At 41.1% G+C, this 20,542-nt stretch overlaps 1 protein-coding gene across 1 annotated transcript; it reads left to right on the plus strand.

The window, feature by feature from the left end:
* Positions 1-4,337: 4,337 nt before the first annotated feature.
* LOC144653329 (uncharacterized) lies at positions 4,338-7,976 on the plus strand. The gene is made up of 3 exons (XM_078513303.1): positions 4,338-4,472; positions 6,373-6,552; positions 7,660-7,976. The coding sequence occupies exons 1-3, from the start codon at positions 4,414-4,416 to the stop codon at positions 7,868-7,870; spliced, it is 450 nt and encodes a 149-aa protein (XP_078369429.1). The 5' UTR covers positions 4,338-4,413; the 3' UTR covers positions 7,871-7,976.
* The last annotated feature ends 12,566 nt before the right edge of the window (positions 7,977-20,542 follow it).

The raw sequence follows: 20,542 nt of genomic DNA on the forward strand, positions 1-20,542 counted from the left end.
CGAAGTCCAGTTCATATACCGTTTTTCAACAGAAAAGGTGACCCTTTTGTATTCCTTCCAGAGGAAAATGGTACCGCTTTCGTATACCTACAGAAGCAATACCACATCTCTTTTCTTTTTTTTCTTTTTCACTTGGATAATCCTTTAAAATACCACAATGAATCGACCATTTGGTGGGTCTGCTTGAAATGTTTTTCTTTTAGATATAGAAATACCTAAATGACAGTTCTCCTTACCATTTTGTATGCTCCATCCTCTAAGGCCCGGTCCACACCGACCCGGGTAAACTTGAAAACGCCGCGTAAAATGTTTTCAGTCCACATTAGCCCGGGTAAATTTGAAAACAATACCCACTTCAGGGAGAGCGTTTTTGAAAAGCTCCGTTTTCGGTGACCGAAAACCCGCCGGTTCAGTGTGGACGGTTGGCCTAACCGGAGAAAAAAAGATGCGTTTTCAAATTTACCCGGGTCAGTGTGGACGGGGCCTAAATTCCCTACCCTTTTAAATACTTACAGCCTGAAAAAGGTTCCTGCTTTAGGTGGACCCTCCCTGTAAAGTCTCCTATTAAGAGAAACCCCCATCATGGGGGTTTCTTTAAAAAAAGTTAAAAAAGGACGGCGTTTCGACGTTAAGCTAACGTCATTATCAAGTCAAAATGGATGTTGATAAAAATGTATAAATACTGAGTAAAAACAATAGATCAATCGCACAATAAATAAAAATGTTTGAATGTTCTTTCAAACAAAGAGTTTTGCACGGATGGAGCCAGTCTCCGTTCCATGATGTACAACATCTCATAAATGAGACAATCAAAATTTCTTTTTCGGAGAACTTGAAATTGGCTATCCTTGAGGAGGCTTATGCTCCCATGGGCTTCCAAGAAATGTTTTCCAATCGCAGAGTTCTTATGTTCAACAACACGCTGGTGAAGGTGTCGGGCTGTGTAGCCCACATAATTTGCATCGCACAAATCACATAAAAAAAGATAAACCACACATTGTTTAAGCAGTTATTTCATCTTCATCATCTTCATCTTTCCCGGGTATATTACGAACCAATTTAATGACCAACCCCCAGTGGCTTGTTAGCTTAATTGGTTAGAGCGCTGCACCGGTATCGCAGAGGTCAGGGTTCGAGTCCCGGCAAGCCTGATTTCTTCAGGCTTTCTTTTCACAAACTGCGAGGATCTTCTCTTCATTTATTCTTTTTTGTTTGTTTGTTTGATTAGTTAGTCTTTTAACATCTTTGAGGCAGCTCACAACATCGAGTATTTTGAAGTAGTCGGGAAGTTGATCTTTTTTGCGTTCGAGCGCGCGGGCGTGCGCGCTTGCATCAGACGCAACTAAAACAAATCTCATTGGCTGATTTTCGCACGCGCGTTTTTCCCATTGTTATGTCATAAAGGAAAGTTTTTCAGTCGCAAAACAAATTCATTTGCTTCAGAAGTGTTTTTGCAAAGAGAGAAAACTTTTTATTAAATTGCTCAAAATGGGTATCGTTTGGAGTTCTTACAAAGAAAAGAGAAAGGAGAGAAAGAAACTTAAAAGGTTTGACCGTTATTTCGTTTGCTTTTATTTGTGATTAACGCAATCAACGAAAATAACCGACGCGAAAGAAAACCTGACCTAAGAAAAGTTCAAGGTGGTGGCAAGCAAGGATACAATGTTGCGGTTACATTGTTGCGGACACAAATGTTACCCCGTTTGCCAACACGAGCAACATTTGTCGCGGACACAAAATTTGTATCCGAGACACTAAACTGTTTTTGAGTTTTGTCGGAAACATTTTTGTGCGCAACACATTTTTCCTGGTTTGCGCGGCACGGACACAAAACATTTGTTTTGCATGTGTCGCGCTCGTTTGCTCAACCAAGAAACATCATGAGGGATGATGTATCCGCAACATTGTGCCCTCGTTGCCACCACCGAGGCACAGGCGTTCTGCAGCCGGAGTTTCGAATGTGACGGATTGCAATCGATACACCTTTCTACTCAGGACGGCGAAAACTCTTTTGTTTCACTTCCCAAGGGGTTTTTTACTGCTGATAGAAAAAATAACCCGCTTTTGGGCCTAAGGGCTAATAGCGACCAGTTCTGATCCTCCTTCTGTGCCATTAAGTGACTAGGTGCCCATTTATACACCTGAAGTAAAGCAGTGCATGAGTTAAGTTTCTTACCCAAGAACGCAACACATTGAGTCCAGCCAAGGCGCGAATTCGGACCATACGAGTGGGGCATACAAACGATGAAAAAACGGTGGGGAAAGAAGTGCGGTGACGAATGGGTAGGGAACGAGTAAGAATCGGAGGTTGTGTACGAGCAGTTCCCCTTTTCCCTCAGTTCTTCCAACGAAAAGTGAAAAACAAGCATGAGTAAAAAATTAGTCGTTCACCCGGCAATTTATTCCTCGCGCTTTTTTTTTAGATTCTTGCTTGACGAACAAAACCGGGAACATAATGACTGCTCGTACGTAGTCTAATATGGAAAAGATTGATACTAAGGAGGTGTAAAATAGGTGGGTGCGAAAAGATTAGAAACGTCTTTTGCGAATTTGGCCCTTATCGATTGTGCAAGCATGATTTTTGGCATAATTTGGAAAAACAAGCATAACTTTTGCACTTTTTATAAAAGTAGCACTGCTAGCATAATTTGCACACTTTTTGTATTTTTAAAGGAAACATTACCAGAGTCATGTAAAAGGTCAAGTAAAAAAAGCAAATGTTTCTCGTCCGGATTTCTATAAAAAAGAGAGCGGGAGGGCGCTTTTTTGTAATTCATTGTTTTTTTCATCGTCAAATTCTCCAAAAGCGAACTTGCAAAATAAATCCTGCAAGGTAATTGACCTGTCCAGTACGGACATAGCGTGCCGAGGCTTTAAAATTTTGACCTGAGTTCGTATTACATTATAAAACGCAGACAAAAGACAGAATCTTCTTTCTACTTAATTGAGGAGAACTAGGTAGTAGGTACAAAGTGAAAGTAACGCCCGTTGGTTTTTGATCGTTGCAACTTTTCCAATAACAAATAAGGCGGCCCCCAAAAATGAAGCAGGCGGGGACGAATTTTTTTTTTTCTTGGCCTAACATTGATAATTTTTAAGTTCTGTCTGTGGCTCAGACTATTTTCATCCGTTGGGGAGGGGGGAGAAGGTTACCACAATACTGTGTCGTTCGTCGTCTGATGGACTCCTGGAACACCAGAAGTAAAGTTTGCGTCAGTCCCGAAAAATCGGAGCCTGAAACAGACCAAAGGAGGCATCTAGCTGACGTGAAAACAGTCACATTTCTTGAGCATACTTTAAGAAAAAGTAAGGAAAATATCATAATTTTCAAAAACGAGCTTAATTTTGAAATTGAAAAGCAGAGACTGATACAACGTAGAATGAGAGAATTAGTTTTGTACTATATTTCGGCTGGCCAAACCAGCCTTCTTCAGGTACATAATTAGGAAAAAATCGGACACTGCAATAGCATAATGCCGTATTTACTCGAATAAGCGCCGTCCCCGAATAAGGGCCACATTTGGGACCAAAAAGTTAATAAGCGCCACCCCCGAATAAGCGCCGCAGTCACGATGTGGCGCTTATTCGAGGAATTCCGTGTAACTAAATATAGCACTACAAAGCAACTCTAAAACAGCCTTGGAAATTCCTTTTCGTCAAAAGCGATGTTTCGCAGTTCAAAGTTATTATATTGTACCGCTCGCCCATTATTTTTTCTATCCAAAATTCTTACAATACGTAGTTCTGTTAACGTTGTGAAGGCCGTGAACTTTGTTGGGACAGCAAGCGCAAAAACTCTCTTCCGTAAGAGACGAATACTGACAATCAAAAGTCCTTTCTTTTTGTTACTGTAGAAGTTTCGTCTATATTCGATTGTTTGTGGCGTCCAATTTTTAAATAAGCGCCGCCCTCAAATAAGCGTCACCTTCGAATAAGCGCTGCACTTGAGGCGCGAAAAATAATTTAATAAGCGCCGCGGCGCTTATTCGAGTAAATACGGTATGCTACTTTTACTAGCACATTCGATAAGGGCCTTTTGGGAATGCTGGTCGTAAGCGCAAGCAATAGCGATCTCGAAGCGACCGCTTACGTAAAAACGCTTCTCGACCAACCTTTTGCCGCTCCACATAATGTTTTTTTTTCGCGATCGAGCCAGTCGACAGCCAATCTCATGCCCAGAGTTTGCCGGCTCCTCGGTCAGCAACCGAGGTGCTGGCGGACTCTGGGCACGAGATTGCACCCCAGCGCGCGCTTGCATCAGACGCAACTAAAACAAATCTCATTGGCTGATTTTCGCACGCGCTTTTTTCCCATTGTTATGTCATAAAGGAAAATTTTTCAGTCGCAAAACAAATTCGTTTGCTCTAGACGTGTTTTTGCAAAGAGAGAAAACTTGTTATTAAATTGCCCAAAATGGGTATTGCTTGGAGTTCTTACAAAGAAAAGAGAAAGGAGAGAAAGGAACTTAAAAGGTTTGACCGTTATTTCGTTGTTATTGTTTGTGATTAACGGAATCAACGGAAATAAAACGGAAATAACCGACGCGCCAACCACGGCCACTACAAAAAAATCTGAACTATGAAAAGTTTAAGATCATAACTTTGATCTAACAGGCGTTCTCCTGCCAAATGCGGCGGACAAATCAGCCACTTCTATTTTCTATTCATTGCGCATTTCAGGGAGTACATTTTTAGATTTGCTGCCTAGCACTCAAACTAACTGATAAAAATAGTGAAATGTATAATGGGAGTTCCTTTGAAAACAGATCGATGTTTAAGGAATAGCCCCTTCATTAGTGTTTCTAGATGGCCAAAGACAACACGGTATTGTCTCAGAGACATCTACAAGCACTGATCAAGGGGCCATCCCCGAAACGTCTGTTGGTTTTTTTACAGTATTTCAAAGGCACTCCCAATATACGTTTCATTATTTTTATCGTTTTACATTTCAGTTCGGCGAGACAAAGCATTTTGCTTTCTCCACAAAGAAAACCAGTTTACTTTTGAAATATGAAAAAAAAAGTCCGCGTTTGAGTCCAGTGGCCCATAACGGCCACTACTCATCCATGACTGTAAGCGACTAGGAATATTTCTTTTTTCCACCCCTGGATGGGATGTTACTCCATTGTAGGGTCACCCCCTAACACTGAATTCGCCGGTACCCAGTTATACACCTTGTGTACGCGAGAGAGAGGCACTGTGAGAGCATTCTCGTCCCTAGAGCCGCTTGACTCTTCAAGCCGGCAGAGCCTGTGTACGAGAAACAAGTGGCTTTGGGGACATGTGATTTCATTGGCCACATTTCAACAAAGAGAGTTTCAAATCTAGACAAACAAATTAACCGTTTAAAACTCTCGTATAACAAAGGGTTTTTAAAACGGTTTGTTTGATTGGCTGTTCCTTTTGTTAAAATCTAGCCAATTTTAATAATTTGTCCCCAGAGCCACTTGTTTCTCATGCACAGGCTTCGCCGGCTAAGCGAGATAGGCGGCTCTTGGGACGAGAATGCTGTGAGGCTAAAGTAACTTCTCACAAACGCAACGACCCCGGCCCAGGGCTCTAACGCGGACCACTCGATCCGGAGTTATCCGACTGATCAGTTGACAAGTGAGCTTGCCGCACTGCTGAAATAAACTACTTGTTATCGAACACTAAATTGCTGGAAATACCTTCTTAGCTTAAAAATATATGTCTGGAAAAATAAGAAAAGCATTAAGTGGCGGCAAAATTGGATATAAATATTAGTCATTTTGGAGTTTGAACTTTCTGTGTGCCAGCCGTTCCAAATGCCCTACGTCTTCGATAGGGCCCTGGGAACGACGTTGCCCGCGCGTCATCATGTTAGTTCTTATGACATCACATCGATGTAGTTCTTGGCAGATTAAATTATCAAATAAATAAATTAAATACATTAAGGTTACTATTGTTAGCGGCTACTTATTTTAGCGATTTTAGCGAGTTGGGCAAAAATCGCTTAATTTAGTGCTCGTTAAAATTTGTCTCGGTCAAATTTAATACTCGTTAAATAGATTTAAGTACTCCCCTCCCACCCCAAAGGGAAACAAGATTAAGCATAGTCGACTTGAAAAATTCTTTTAAAAATAGATTCCGGTAACTTTTTTCTTTCTTGCAATGCAAATGTTCGTTCAATTTCAAGTGAGTTTGTTCTTTTTCCGAGCATTTATTTCCATCTTATCTATATGTTTATTAAAACTGGTTTACACGATATCACTTACTTTAAATTTTTCGGAAAATCGCTAAATTGAATCTTGCTCTGAAAAAATTGCTAAAATTAGTAGTCGCTAAAAACAGTAACCTTAAGGAAAAAGAAGAAACTTTATTAATACTGAATGTCGCTTGTCGTTCCCTATAGGAAGCAGAGGCTTCGCAGTTCCTTATCAAAGTCCGAGAGGGCAAAGATGATAAAGATGAAAACTTACTTACTTACTCAAATGGAGCAACAAATCCAAGCTCTTGAGGAACAGATTAACTATGAAAAACGTGCGCTTATTGACAGAAGCAACAGGCGTCAGCATCTGGTCAAGACTTTAAGGTAAAAGAACCTAACATAGTTCGATACTTTATATAGACTTAATCACCCGTCATACTGTTTAAAAGGTCGACTCGTCTCATTCTCGTCCCCATAGCCCTTTCGTTTCTCTAAGCCGGCTTTTCACGATCGAGAAAACGAAGGACTCTGGGGATATAGGATTTCTGAATTAGTCCGAATTTGTTTGATTGGCTGTTTGGAACAAAGAATTCCTAAACGGAAGTCGAAAACATAACGACTCTCTCATACATTCTTTTGAAACGTCATGACTGCATACATGAAGACCGGAAGTCCTAGAATCTAGGACTGGAAATCCTGTGTCCCCAGAGCCCTTCGTTTTGCCAAGGCCCAGGTGGCTAAGAGAAACGAAAGGGCTATGAGAACGAGAATGGACTCACCTAAATGCAGTGAATTAATGTGAGTTAATAGAACATCTAGGATCAAAGCTAAGCACTAAAGAAACTTACTGCACCTTTCAAACTTTGAAGTTCAAAACTTAACTAACGATTTAATACGTTTTTCGCTGCCGTCGATCATTATTACGACCACAATCAACAAACCTTCAAAAAGAAAAAAAAAAAAATGAATCGAAACCTTTCAATCGCAATCTACAGATGTGACTTAGCTTTTTGAGACTTCCGTTAAAGTGAGCTTCAGGGCCCAGTTGTTCAAAGGGTGGATAACGCTATCCAACGGATATTAAAATCGCTATCCAGTGGATAAGTCTTAACAGAACAGACTACGCTATCCACTGGATAGTGATTTATCTAGTGGATAGCATTATCCGTCTTTTGAACAATCGGGGCCTGTTCTCTAAGAGGTGTCCTAAGATGAACGAGGGCTGCGACAAACGCAAGAGTTGATTCATTAGTGTTCTCGTGCTATCAAAAGGCGCAGTAATATCTTTGGCTCGTAAATTCTTCTTTCCAAATTTGCATGGCTGATTCTCTCAACATGTTCAAAACGCAAAAATATTGTGCCCCCTACAACGTTTATCTGCTCAAAATATCAAATTCTAACCAAGAAACTTTTCCCCAAATTTAAGCGCCTTCTATCTCGTGCACTTTTTTGTCTTTCACTCTGTAATCATCTTCTTGTATGTCTTTCCAGCTCTCCTGCAATCAACAAACTGACAGAAGGAAAAACAATTTCGTTCCCAGGGAACGAATCTGAACAAAGTGAGGCACCAGACCTCCCTCAATCCATTGACTCTGAATCTCAGAGATTAATGCGTGAAGCCTGTCAGTTCGCACAGTTTGTGAGGGAGCATCCGCTGAAGAAATGGACAGTGGGTTCGCTTCCAAACGTAACGTGCCTGTAAAGACAGGGAACTTTGAAAAGAATAATATGTACTTTGGAGAACATGTAATTGATAAAGGTCATCTCTTGATTCAGAACATATCAGAAGTGGATTTTGTAAAAAGATTTTTGTGTTTTGCTGCAGCCGCAATGGCTGCAAGCAAAACACATTGAGAGCTGAAGTTTGTGCCGTAAGGACCGTAAGGTGTAAGGTGTAAGTGCCGTAACAGAGGAGAAATCTGAACTACCGATGTCAATCAAATCCATGAACAAACAAAATCGAAACCAATGAACCGTGGCGCTGATCGCATTCGAAGTTACGGGCCAAAGTATTCGAACGCAAACCACGTTGGACACGTTGGAAAACAGAAAACCGATTTAAAAGTATATCGCATTGGGAAAGAAAACAAACTGTGGCGCGACCACTCCAGTTTTATGAGAAAATTATTCTGCAGTTTTCATCATTTACGAAAAGAGCGAAGACTTGGAACCTCGCCGAAGGTCATAAATATTTTCTCCAAAGGACCGGTTAGTGCACAGTTTGTAAACTTTCGCTTTGAAAATAAACTTACCCTCACCTTGTCTACACTGTCTACAGCATACTAGTACTGTATTAACTCTGAACTTCATATTTTAAAATAAAATGTATGAACGTGTAACTTGTCACGCAAAGACAGCTGGAAAGGAATATACCATGCTGGTAGGCTGCACCGCTAATTGTAGCTGTATTCGAGCTATATAAAAGACAGCTAGAAACGAATTAATACTAGTAACATCACAATGGGAAAGAAACTTATTCAGTGGTTCACACCGTCGAAAACAAAGAAATATTAAAGGAAGTTCTCATTCACCAGATTCACTGCATCAGATGCAACATTCGTCAGTTCGTGTTTAAATGCGTGGCGACCAGTTTGTTTACTATAGTTATTAAAAAATAATACGGTCTTCATTTAATAAACAGTTCATCCTTAAATTTCAGCTTTTCTACGACTGACAGGTAGGTACTATAGTATAAGCCCCGCTAAAATAGCTGGAAAGGGAAAGTTTTTTGAAAAATGAATTTTTGACTGCCAGACGCGCTGGCGCCACATGTTTATTTTGTGAAGATTAATTAAACGCCGTGAAAAATAGAATTTGATGTCCAGCGAGCCACTGCATCTTCGGCTACGCAGTCCTCAGTGAATCCTCCAACTTCACAAATTTCTAAAACTTTAAGAAAACGAACTTTCGCAGAATCAAAAATTGGTCCTTATCGATCTTCCGATCTTGTTGTGAAGACACTGAAATTCGACGAGTGTTCATGCGTGAAGGGATGACTGACGAATGATAATAATTATTTGTAAACTTTCGCTTTCAAAATGAACTTTGCGTTACGTTCAACGCCGTCTTTCTGTTGTTGTACGCCGGTGCGCGTGCGATTATTTATAATTTCTGAATTTTGATCAGTAAAATTATCAGGATTGAATTAACACAAAGTGACTACAATATAGTGCAATTATTAACCTGCACACAAGTGACAGACAATAAAAGACGTTGGATTTCAATCTCGACTCACTTGTCTTTCATCAACATGTTCCCTAAGACTTTGCTCTAGCAGCAAAACACATGGACCCATTGGGGCCCTATTTTTTTAATAGCGCTACATGTAAATTGGACAAGAATATGTTTACACAACGTCCGTATCATCCACGCGGTACATCAGAGACGGATTTTGTACAGAAGATTTTGTAAATAGTATTACATGTTAACGTATCATCCACGGCATATTAGAAGTGGATCATTTTGCATGTACATTTGATGAGAATAGGTTCATGTAATGTCCGTATTGTTATGAATAAGAAAGTTTTTGTTTTGAATCTGTGGGCTTAAATTGTTGTTATTATAAATATTTCAGGCTTTTTCAAGCCATACCATTGTCGAGTCCAGTTCTAACTAACTCACTCACCCACCCCTACCCCCTCCCACACTTATCCAGCCTCCCATCACTAGGAACAGTTCGTGCGTGGTTTGAACAAGACGATTCTCAGGCTAGAACCCAGGAGTTCCGTTCTTACTTACTTGATTTGGCACAAAATTGTATGACGTCACAGCATGTCTGACGCAACCACGTAACTAAATCCAAGGCCTTGGGGTACTTTTCGCGTTGGCTCACGAAAAACGAGAGATTTTAAGAATAGGAATTAATGAATATTTATAAGTATTATGGTGTGCCGGTAGTAGGCAATATTGCCGATATGCCAAAGCCCCCTGGGTTACTACGCGTTAAAAGGAGTTTTCAGAAGGTTCCCACTGGACAAAGAAAATCTTAACCCCGGTGGGTAGTAACCCAGGAGGTTTTGGCATATCGGCAGTATTGCCTACTACCGCCACACCATAATACTCATAAATAACCATTAATTCCTATCTACATGGGTGCCGCGCGGTACTTTCTACGTATCTTGAACTTAAAGCCTTTTCTGTGGAAAGTAATGTTAAAAATTCAAGTCGAGAAACACACGCAGTTCCTCTGATTGGTTCTTACAGGGTTATGTTCTTTTGTTTTATGAAATTGACAACCAAAGAGAGAATTTTATCACTTGAATCTGGTACGTTGCTCTTTACATTTTTTAATGCGACAAGGAATTCTCGCTTGGACCACAAAGCAGAATAGAACCGGGTACTTATAAATGACCAGTATGAGATATAAACGAAAGAGACATATTATATTTTATGATCATGAGTTTTAGTAGAAGAAAGAAAACTCTGACATCTATACATTCAAAAGTGATCAAAGCAGATTTGACCTTTAATACTGGCGGCCGAATATCGTTTATCGGATGTCACGCTTCAACATAACGCACTTCTTCAACAAAATGAAACACAAACGCTTATGGGTCCGTCTATAAAACTTTAGGCTTTCTTGTTAGCCAAAGAAGTGGGTAGCTTCTTGTAAACCACATATATACGGTACATGTACTAATGACTAGTGATAAAAATTTGACTTAATACTAATATAATCTAAAAAGTGCTAGTAGTTTCAAAGTGTTCTAGTCCAGCATTTTGCTCTAGTAGCTTCTGGCGCAATTTTCCTGTAAATTGTTTGAGTGATGTAGTATCACGAATGGAAACATCAGCATTTTTACAAAGGCGAGTTGCACTTGTATGAAATGTCCTGCAACCTGAAACTCTCTTGCACTTAGGAAGAACTAGGTTATTCTTGGTTGTAGCTTTAGTGTTGTAGTTACGAGTGTCCTTCAGATAACGTATAATAATAATAATAATAATAATAATAATAATAATAATAATAATAATAACAATAATAATAATAATAATAATAATAATAATAATAAATATTTTAAGAGGAGGCCTCCAATCACCTAGGGGGTGGTTTTCAGGAGGGTCCTCTGAGAATATATATGTATATATGAAATAAAGTAATCTGGGCAGTGCCCAAAACTGATCTTATGCCAGTAATAGATAAAGCTTTCAGCTACATATAATATCGTCAATAGCCGAGCCATCCTAATTTGGTAAATAACTTCACAGACTTATCAGAAAACTTAGCATCAAGTATAAATCGCGCACACCGTTTTTGGATTCTTAATAGTGTAATTAAATTCTCTTTGGAACAATTACCCCCGACAGTGCAACAGTACTCTAGGATAGGCTTTATAATGGCGTTGTATAACAACTTCCTACAGTGAAATGTGGTGAAATGTTAGATAACCTCTTTGTGACTGCCATACATTTCCAGACGCGTACCGTATGTACAAATTTATTAACCAATCGAAGAAATACGAATTACACGGTCAAATATGAAGAGATACGGTTGCTAAAAAACAAACACGAAAATAACACGTTATGATAAAATAAAATGAAAAGAATGCGACAAGAAAATAAACAAAACTATAAAGACAACAAGAAAAGACACTTACAAACGTTGTAACTTGTATGGCTACAGGAACAAACGATGAGAAATTAAAATCCTTGAGATAAGATCGGACGTAGCGTACGATACTAAACCTTGAAGACGAATGACAAAACTTACGGTAAAACTTACACGAACAACCAAACGAAACAAGTCGAAATTATGCGTAAAAAACCTAACAGAATATAAATGGACTGAACGAAAACACGAAAGCGAACGAAACAATGAAATAACGAAAACAAAGAAATAACATTAACGAGACAAAGTCAAATGCGGGAGCAACACTCTTGCAGCAGGAGGGCATTTTGCGGGCGCATGCGTGCAACCGCTGTACAAAGACCGCGTGATCTTGGGTATAAAAATGGCGCGGAAGATTCAAACTTTGTTTTTTGTACTGTTTATCGTCACATAATTTAATATAGACGTAAATTTCGCTAAGAAAAAGTGTTTTGTGTGTGGCAAGGCTCTTATAAAGCAGATTTTCTGGCCTGCTTCGGGATCGTTGTTGCAAATAATAGGAAAATATGTGGGACAGGTAGGAAAGCCTTCACCGACAAAAATCAAACAGGCCGTAAAAAGAGGAAAACATTTATTCGTGTGCTGGAGTGTGATATATTAGGATCAAAACTTCACATCAAATCAATTGCTGTAATACAGGCAGAGTGCGAGCAATATTATAGCTTGTCGCGAGATTTTTTGCCTAAAGGGACGGCCACCAAAGAAAAGGGTTTTCCCTGAGGGGGAAAGACATGTTTGGGTGTTCTGCACATGATAATGCAGCTCACTGATGACTCTAAAGCAAAGCCAACTTGCCCTCGACTGGCAAACACGGTTTCCTGTAACAAGAACTGCAGTTCTTTAAATCACATTTAGGCGACACAGAAGTAAAACAGTCGTTATAACAGAACGAACATCAATCTTAAAGAAACAAACGTTGAATGAAAATTTGAAAATAACGTTGTTTATGTTCAAAAATTATTTCTTAAGACATTTTATGCAGCAGTTATTAGAACGTTTCTGAAAAATATATATATCGCTTGTTCGTTTCATGCTATTTTTTGACTGGTGATCAAGGCTAGATTTTGATAAAGGAGCCAAAAATGTACTAATTAACATAGTAAAATGTAAACAAATAGTCTACCAGCAAAGAATTACCATAACACTTTAAAATTAAGACCGATCTCAGTAATTCTTTTCTTGTTCAACGGAATAATTGTGGTACATCGAAATGAGAAGTTATTTTGACCAATGCTTAAGTTTAAGGAAATAATCACAAACGATAGTTTCTCTGTTAGAATAAACCAGCGAGAACGTACGTTAAAGAAAGCTAAAAATTACCACAATAGACCATTTTTTAACGCTACCTTCGCAGCATTAGACGATAGTTCAAGTACTTCAGGCTCCATATATCATCGGTAAACGCTGGAGATCAAGGTTAGATTTTGAGATTTTTGCATCGTGAGAACGATGAAATGGCAGTTTTATGAAAAATCTGAACAAAATCATGACCACTCGCTCAAACCCGGGATACTTGATTATAACATCGTATAGTTAAAACTGCTGTTTTATATTTTAGTACTAAGTAGCCGTAGCGCTTTGTCCGTTTAGATCTCCCAGCTATTAAAAACATGGGCAAGGTATTTAGGTTCTCGACATTCGGTCGCCATTTTGTCCACGCGCAATGTTTAATACACATAGCCAAAGTCGATCAGATAAACGGCACGCCGACAGCAAAGTATGCTTGTTGTTGTCAGAAGATAAAGCAAGGACTCTTAGTATCGTATACAGCAAATAAATCTTAAAACACCTTTTATTTTGAGCTGAAAATTAGGCCATAAATTGTGAAAAATATGTAAACAATCGAAAGCAGAACTTCTCTGTCGTGCGCACTAGCCCATATCGACGCATGCGCACGCAAAATGCCCTCCTGCTCACTCTTGCTAGGTTTAAAAGTACAGAGCGAAAAAACAAAATCAGCGAGCAGAGAGAGCTAAGCACAGCCAGGGTATGTGCTCGGTGAGGACGGACCTTTTCTGATGTTTTTTCACTCTACAGTTCCTGTACCCTACACTGGAGACTGTGTACAGGCTATCATAGTAGGTACTGGGTTTTCAAACATCACCATTATATTTCTTGCAATTGAATGAAAGTTACAAACTTGTTTCCAAGTCCGTGTCCTTTCCTAATGCATACAATTTGACAGCTGTCACAAGATATAGGAAATTGTCAGCATTGTATTGGGTTTTCCATTTTATTAAGTCAACTGATTCTTAATTTAGTTGCTGCCATTTGACTCTATTACAAAAATATTTAAGGAGTTGTAAAATGCTACCAAACAGTACTGTTGTTACATATAGTTTTACAATACGTAGGTCAACAAAATATAAAACGTCAAATTATATTATTTTAAACACCGGTTTTTTCTGCTCTACACTCTACATGCATATCAGGATAAACATCTCCTAGCTTGAACACACTAGGCTCTAGTTGTTCAATGTATGAGAACCTTAACAAGTTAAGCATTCACCTATTCTATGCCAATCCTTATCCATACTTTTCCCTTCACTTAAATCCTCCCTACAATAACCAGTTAATTCCGTCTGCTCAGGGAGGTGACAAATGGTTCAACTGAAGCTGGGGTTGGGAGGGGGGGGGGGGGAGTTAGCCATCCATTGTTCTCAATTAACGTTTTGATTGGTCAACTTTCTTCCAAGTGGCCCGGTTCAAGTAGTAAACTATTCCACACTGCATCCATTGTCACACCGCAATAAGATTGGGGATAAATTTGGCGATCCGACAACGGTCACAGTGTGAGACTAGAGGGTGGGAGGGTGGGGAAGACAAAAAACTAGCATTAAATCCCCGGGGCCTCCCCGCAAGCACCAATCGTCCCGTACCTGTACGATCCCCGCACCGTACGGCAGTTGAGCCAAAGTGATAATTTATTCATGTGCACTAATCTTATATGCGTTGCTTTAATGTATGCAGTGTGAATAGTAAACTATTCCACACTGCATCCATTGTCACACCGCAATAAGATTGGGGATAAATTTGGCTCCCGTTCGTTATAGTGTCACTCAGTTTGTTCTCATTGACCAGGCTAACGATGGACTCCTCCCCAAAACTAACCACTACCTATTAAAGGAGACCATCGTTAGATTCTTCAAGGAGTCAGCCCCCCAACCCAAGTCATAATTCCCCAAAACTAAACCGAAACCCAGCTCTCCAAGTCTGGCAAAAGGGATTTTTCGCCTAACCTTACAGTCGCTCTTGTTCATAAGACCTCTTCCCGCGGTCGACTGCAGGGAATGCACACACAAACCGTTTCAGCTGGTTAATATCCTGCCATGAACAGGACGGTTCCGCACCGATGTTTGAGGCTAGCCGAGCAGAGGCTCCAGCCGGATTTAAGACTTTCGCTAATTGCATGTAGTATAGGGCTGTGTGACGCCTAGTCCAACCAACATGATCCATGATCTCGGCCAGATCCGCACCTGTAAGACCCAAGGTGATCGCACAGCCGGAGCGGAAACCATGGAGCGTCTCGCCGTTATCTGCATTCATCTCCTTAAGGTAACCCTTTAAGCGTGATTCAGCTGCAGAGGAAGTAAAAGGGGCGTCTTTTATGCCCAAATCAGGTGTGATTGGACGAAATAGGTAACCGCGCGTTAAATCCACCCTTATATCACGCGTCACCTCCATATAACGCTCAATGCCTCGAACAGGACAGATTTCCGCTTGCGTATTTCTCCTCACTCCAAACACATTGTCGTCCCCATCCCTTAACGTCTTTCCCCAAATGTGATTGAAGAGCAAACCGTCGTCATTGGGGAAACGTAGGATTTCAGGGACCTTAATCTGTCCCAAGTCGCCAGGTCGATCACCACTAAAGAAAACTAGTTTAAAATACGCCTGATCGCGGGCTATCACAAATCTATCAATCGCTCTATCAGAGTCCCGCAATTTTTTGTCTAGGTGAGAACATAGTTGTGTTAGCTTATCAACGAAGAAAGGGGTGGCCTGCCTTGGTGTTACCCGTGCCTGTAATTGTTCCGCGGTTACCAGCCTCAAGAAATCCTTCACCGACTTGTCAGAAGCTGGATTGCCCAAACCTAGACGCTTGTCCCACTCGCCGTCTCGTCCAATGGAATGGAGAATAGCTCGAAGCTTACCGATATAAGAGTCTACTGTCTTATAAGATAGACGTACAGGGCATCCACAAGTATATCGTCCCGCTTGGCCAAGGTACTTACAGCCATTACGGTGAATCTGAGTTTTTCCATTCTTGTCTTTAAAGACAAGGAACCGGCAAATATCCCGTGGAGTCACAGTGGCTAGTGTGATATGGCCGGGAAGTGAAGCAAGAAAGGTTTCAAACTCCTTTCTTAGCGAGTCCTTCTGTTTAGCATAGCTGGTAGCACGATCAAAGTCCATTAATTGACGTAAGCGCTGGTCGATGCTCTTCAGATCGATATCAGTCTTGTCAATATGAAACGGTGTCACGATTTGTCGGTTATAACCACAACGTTGGCAGAATCTAAAATCCTGGTCATTCGCATGTGAGCATTTTGGACATCTAACAGAAGGTGTAAACAGCTTGGCAACGATGGGGAGATCCTAAGTAGAGAAAGGACGAGAGGCTTGTAGTCTATCAAAACACTCTTTATTCTCCTTTAGTGGCAAATTTCGTATTTGCATACCCCAGGATTATACAAGGGAGGGAGAAAAATTTTCTTATTCTGACTAAGGGATCCCAAATTCCAGGTTTTTTTTTTTTTTTTTTCTTGTTTTTCAACGTCAATTTAATATATTGCTAGTGTTTCTTAAAAATTGTCACTGACACAGACAAAGTCAGAGCTCTAAAGGAAAATCTATCTGGAAAGCCCACAAGTCGGCTGGGATCCCGCTTTCTCCACTCCAACCTTTCTTAGAGGGTGATAACAAGGCTTGAGAATCACCTGCACCTGCCAGCTTCTGCGCTTTTCTAGAAAAACCGTTGTAAAAGAGGCCACCAGTACTTTCTCGGGTATGTATCCAGGACCACAATTGTGCATGGTTGCCTATAGGACTGAAGGAAGCGCAAGACTGGGCCGACTAAAACATTTGGCGGGAAAACATACGGACGCTGCATCACTGTCGAAAACTGAGTCAAATCTTGCGCTAACAAGTTCACACCTATCGAACCAGGCGAAGGAAATGGCGTAAAATGGGGGAGAGGACGCCCCAGCCTATCAGGCATGGCGTTGGAATCGAGGGCCATCAGATCACACGTGTGGCCCAGTCCACCCCCGAACCTCAGTTGTACTTCATTCCAGATCTCCGATGTGAGTGTATAGTCTAAAGATGACAATCTGCGAGAAGGGGCGTCCGCTGGATTTTCTTGAGACGGAACGTACAACATGTGCAGTAGGATGTTCAGATCCATAGTAGTAAAGAACAAAGCCTTTATAGCATTGTTCAAGTCACGACCTTTACCCCCTTGATTATTCCATGCATACATGACCGCCAGGTTGTCAATCATTACATCGACGCGACAATCCTTGACAAGGTCCTTAAATGCATGTAAGACCTTATTCACAGCAATGGCCTCCCTAGTCGCAATGTCCAACATCATCTCATCCTTTGACCAATAATCAGATGTTTCCTGCTTCACAGGTGTGGAAATGACCCCTCCCCATCCAGTTTGGGAGGCATCCGTAGCTAACTCAATCTGAAGATGTCTCTCTTCACGCCAAGGAAGAGGGTCGTCCCAATCCTCTAGAAAAAGCCAATGGGCAATTTCATCGCGCAGAGCACCCTGGACCGCAATTGGTTTCAACGTGCGCATACCGACAGAAATTGCCGCTGACATCTCCCTGGTGAACAGACGGGCCGCTGGAACCGCAAGGGAGAAGGAGACACATTTACCCACCAATCTCTGGAGCGTCTTGACCGATACATAACGTGAGTTTAACGTTTCCCGGATGAGCCCTACAAACTTGCGCTTCTTCTCTGGGATCAGGCGGAAAACTTCGCTACCGGAGTCTATCAAAAAACCGAGATAAGGGATCATCTTCTGAGGAATTAAAATTGACTTTGATAAACCAAGGAAATACCCTAAGCGTACCAAATGAAATGCTACGAGAAACACTGCTGATTTAGCAGCCGCGAGGTTGCGCTCATCAATAGAATCTAAAGTGTCATATTGTCCCTTGTCAAGCGACACCTGGAGCTGGCCATTATGTCTATCATCGATATACAAGAGACACGGAACACCTAAGGAGCGCAGAAAATTTGACGCCATAAGGCCCGTCGAGTGATATACATAAGGTGAAATTTTCCAACCAAATGGTAGCGTATTATAGGTAAAAAACCAACCGCCCCACTGGATACCAAAATACGTGCGGCTTTCTTCAGAAAGCAAGAGGTGGTCATATCCTGACTTGTCGTCTAGAACTGTCTGATAGGAATCCTTGAAGACATACCGGGGTAAGTCGGTCACCTTGTCCAACGAGAAAGGCTTCTCCAGCATCCACAGGTTTAAATATCGCGCATCGTGACACAGTCTCGGCTTCGTAGGCTCAACTGTTAACGGTAAAACGATATGAGGTGGACTTACTTGACCAACCTTGCCCACCAGAGAAATCGCACCGGATTTCAGGCGACTTAGTAGCGTTGTTCTAACAAATTCTCCGAACTGTTTGCACGATACGTTATTCTTAAACAACCTGTGGGGTGGCTGATCAGAATCGTAACGCTCCCCCTTAAACGTTCCTTTAAAATGTCTGAAATATGGGAATATTGACACCTTATTCCCAATCCACGACAACACCTCTTCCTGTTGTAAAGAGGGAGCTAATTTTGCGATTTCTGCCCAATTAGCTGCATGTTTGTGGAGCTCCCCTGCCACAAAATGATCAGGATCTCGGAACAGTAACTCATCTACGTGCCCAACGATCTCTCCCTTTTCAACTAGACGGGCTTTCTGCCCCAACCGGTCATTTCCTGTCCACTCACTGCTGACCGATACGGGGTTTCCCCTTATGTCTACCCACTGTATCGCACCTGCGCAAACATCAGCATTACTGATAAGGTTGTCAAAGTTATCATCTTTTTCCCATGACCAGAATATCGCCTAAAGGGAAAAAAAGAAAAGAAAAAAAAAAAAAGGAATCTTATTTACATGTACAAAAGACCCCGTACAAGTCAGCAGAGAGAGGACAGCTTTGACCCAGTATGACCGGGAGGGTGTTGAGATACCCCGTTGTCAAAACTCTCAACTCTCTGTGACCAGAGTACAATCGGAGTAAAATATCGGAAAGTGAAAAGAAAGGGATATTCGCACTAAGGGCAAATCCCAAGAAAAAGGGAGAAAAAAGGAGTATTGGGTTTAAGTAGGAATAGAAGCATATATTCATTCCACTCCTTTGTGATATTTAGTTGCTCACTTGAAAACCCTCATGTAAAACTTTGTTAACTTGACACAACGCCTCGCATTGGATTAAATCAAACAACAATCAACTCCAAGATCCATTTAATTGTACTTGTTACAATCAAGAAATAGAATATATACGTATTTGTGGAACAAAAGGAAAAACACGCCTTGCTTCTATTTAATTCCAGATTCTCTATTGCTAATTGTCCCTAGCGCGACCACGGGTCGCCGGGGGGCTTCTGCTGCATATCTCTTCTCGCGTAGCACCTTGCCATAATGTGGCCGAACTTTCCACAAAAATAGCATTGGACTGGAGCACTACTTCTCATGCCACGCCCCCTGTACGGAACATCACTACTGCGCCCACGGTGAGACGAACCAGACCATGGGCCCCCTGTGCCCATCGCTTTTTCCACCTTTGCGACAGCTTCATACACTTTAGTGTGATCTTTATCCCCAACAAGGCGTAGAATCAGGGCCCGGAAGTGCTCTTTTGGAAGGTCCACTTTTCCTCTAGCTGTCTGGTACACCAAACGATAAAATTCACGTTTCTCATCCTGATTATCGCGGGATGTATTCTGGAGGGTTTCTAGGATGTCTATCGCCTCAAACTCATTGAACTCAGAGAGCGGCCGTGCTGCATGGCAGCCACTGAGAGCCTTGTCAGCTCATCAAGAGACTTTGGAGGTCAGCAAAGTTTTTCTTTAGAGTCTAGAATAATAAAAAAGGGAAAATTGACTTAATGTACAACATCACCCTCACAGGCCCTTAACAGCCCCAAAATAAAGCAAAACCGTGCCATTCTGTGGTGAACTCTCACCCCATTGCTCTTCTTGTTACCCTGGGGAACTATTACCCCATTGCCTGTACATAATGAACTCGCATCTCTTTTTATGGTGAACTCTCACTCCATTACTGTTTTCTCATGGTGACCTCTCACCCATTTCTCTTTATCTTTAATTACTATGGTGAACTCTCACCCCCATTGCTCAATTTTTTTTTTTTTTTTTTTTTTTTTTCACGTGCTCTTTATCTTTACCATGGTGAACTCTCACCCCCATTGCTCATTTTTTTTTTTTTTTTTTTTTTTTTTATGGTGAACTCTCACCCATTGCTCTTTATCATTACTATGGCGAACTCTCACCCCATTGCTCTTTTCCATGGTGACCTCTCACCCATTGCTCTTTATTTACTATGATGAACTCTCACCCCTTCGCTCTTTTTTTTTTTTTTTTTTTTTTTTTTCTGGTGAACTCTCACCCCATTGCCTATTTCCGTGGTGAACTCTCACCCATTTAACTGTTCCTGGTGAACACTCACCCCATTGCCATGAGAATACATATATATTTTGTCACTCAAAAGGTGAAGTTTGA

This window comes from Oculina patagonica, chromosome 5 (genome assembly GCF_052425735.1).
Source record: "Oculina patagonica isolate OP01 chromosome 5, crgOcupat, whole genome shotgun sequence".
NCBI lineage: Eukaryota > Metazoa > Cnidaria > Anthozoa > Scleractinia > Oculinidae > Oculina > Oculina patagonica.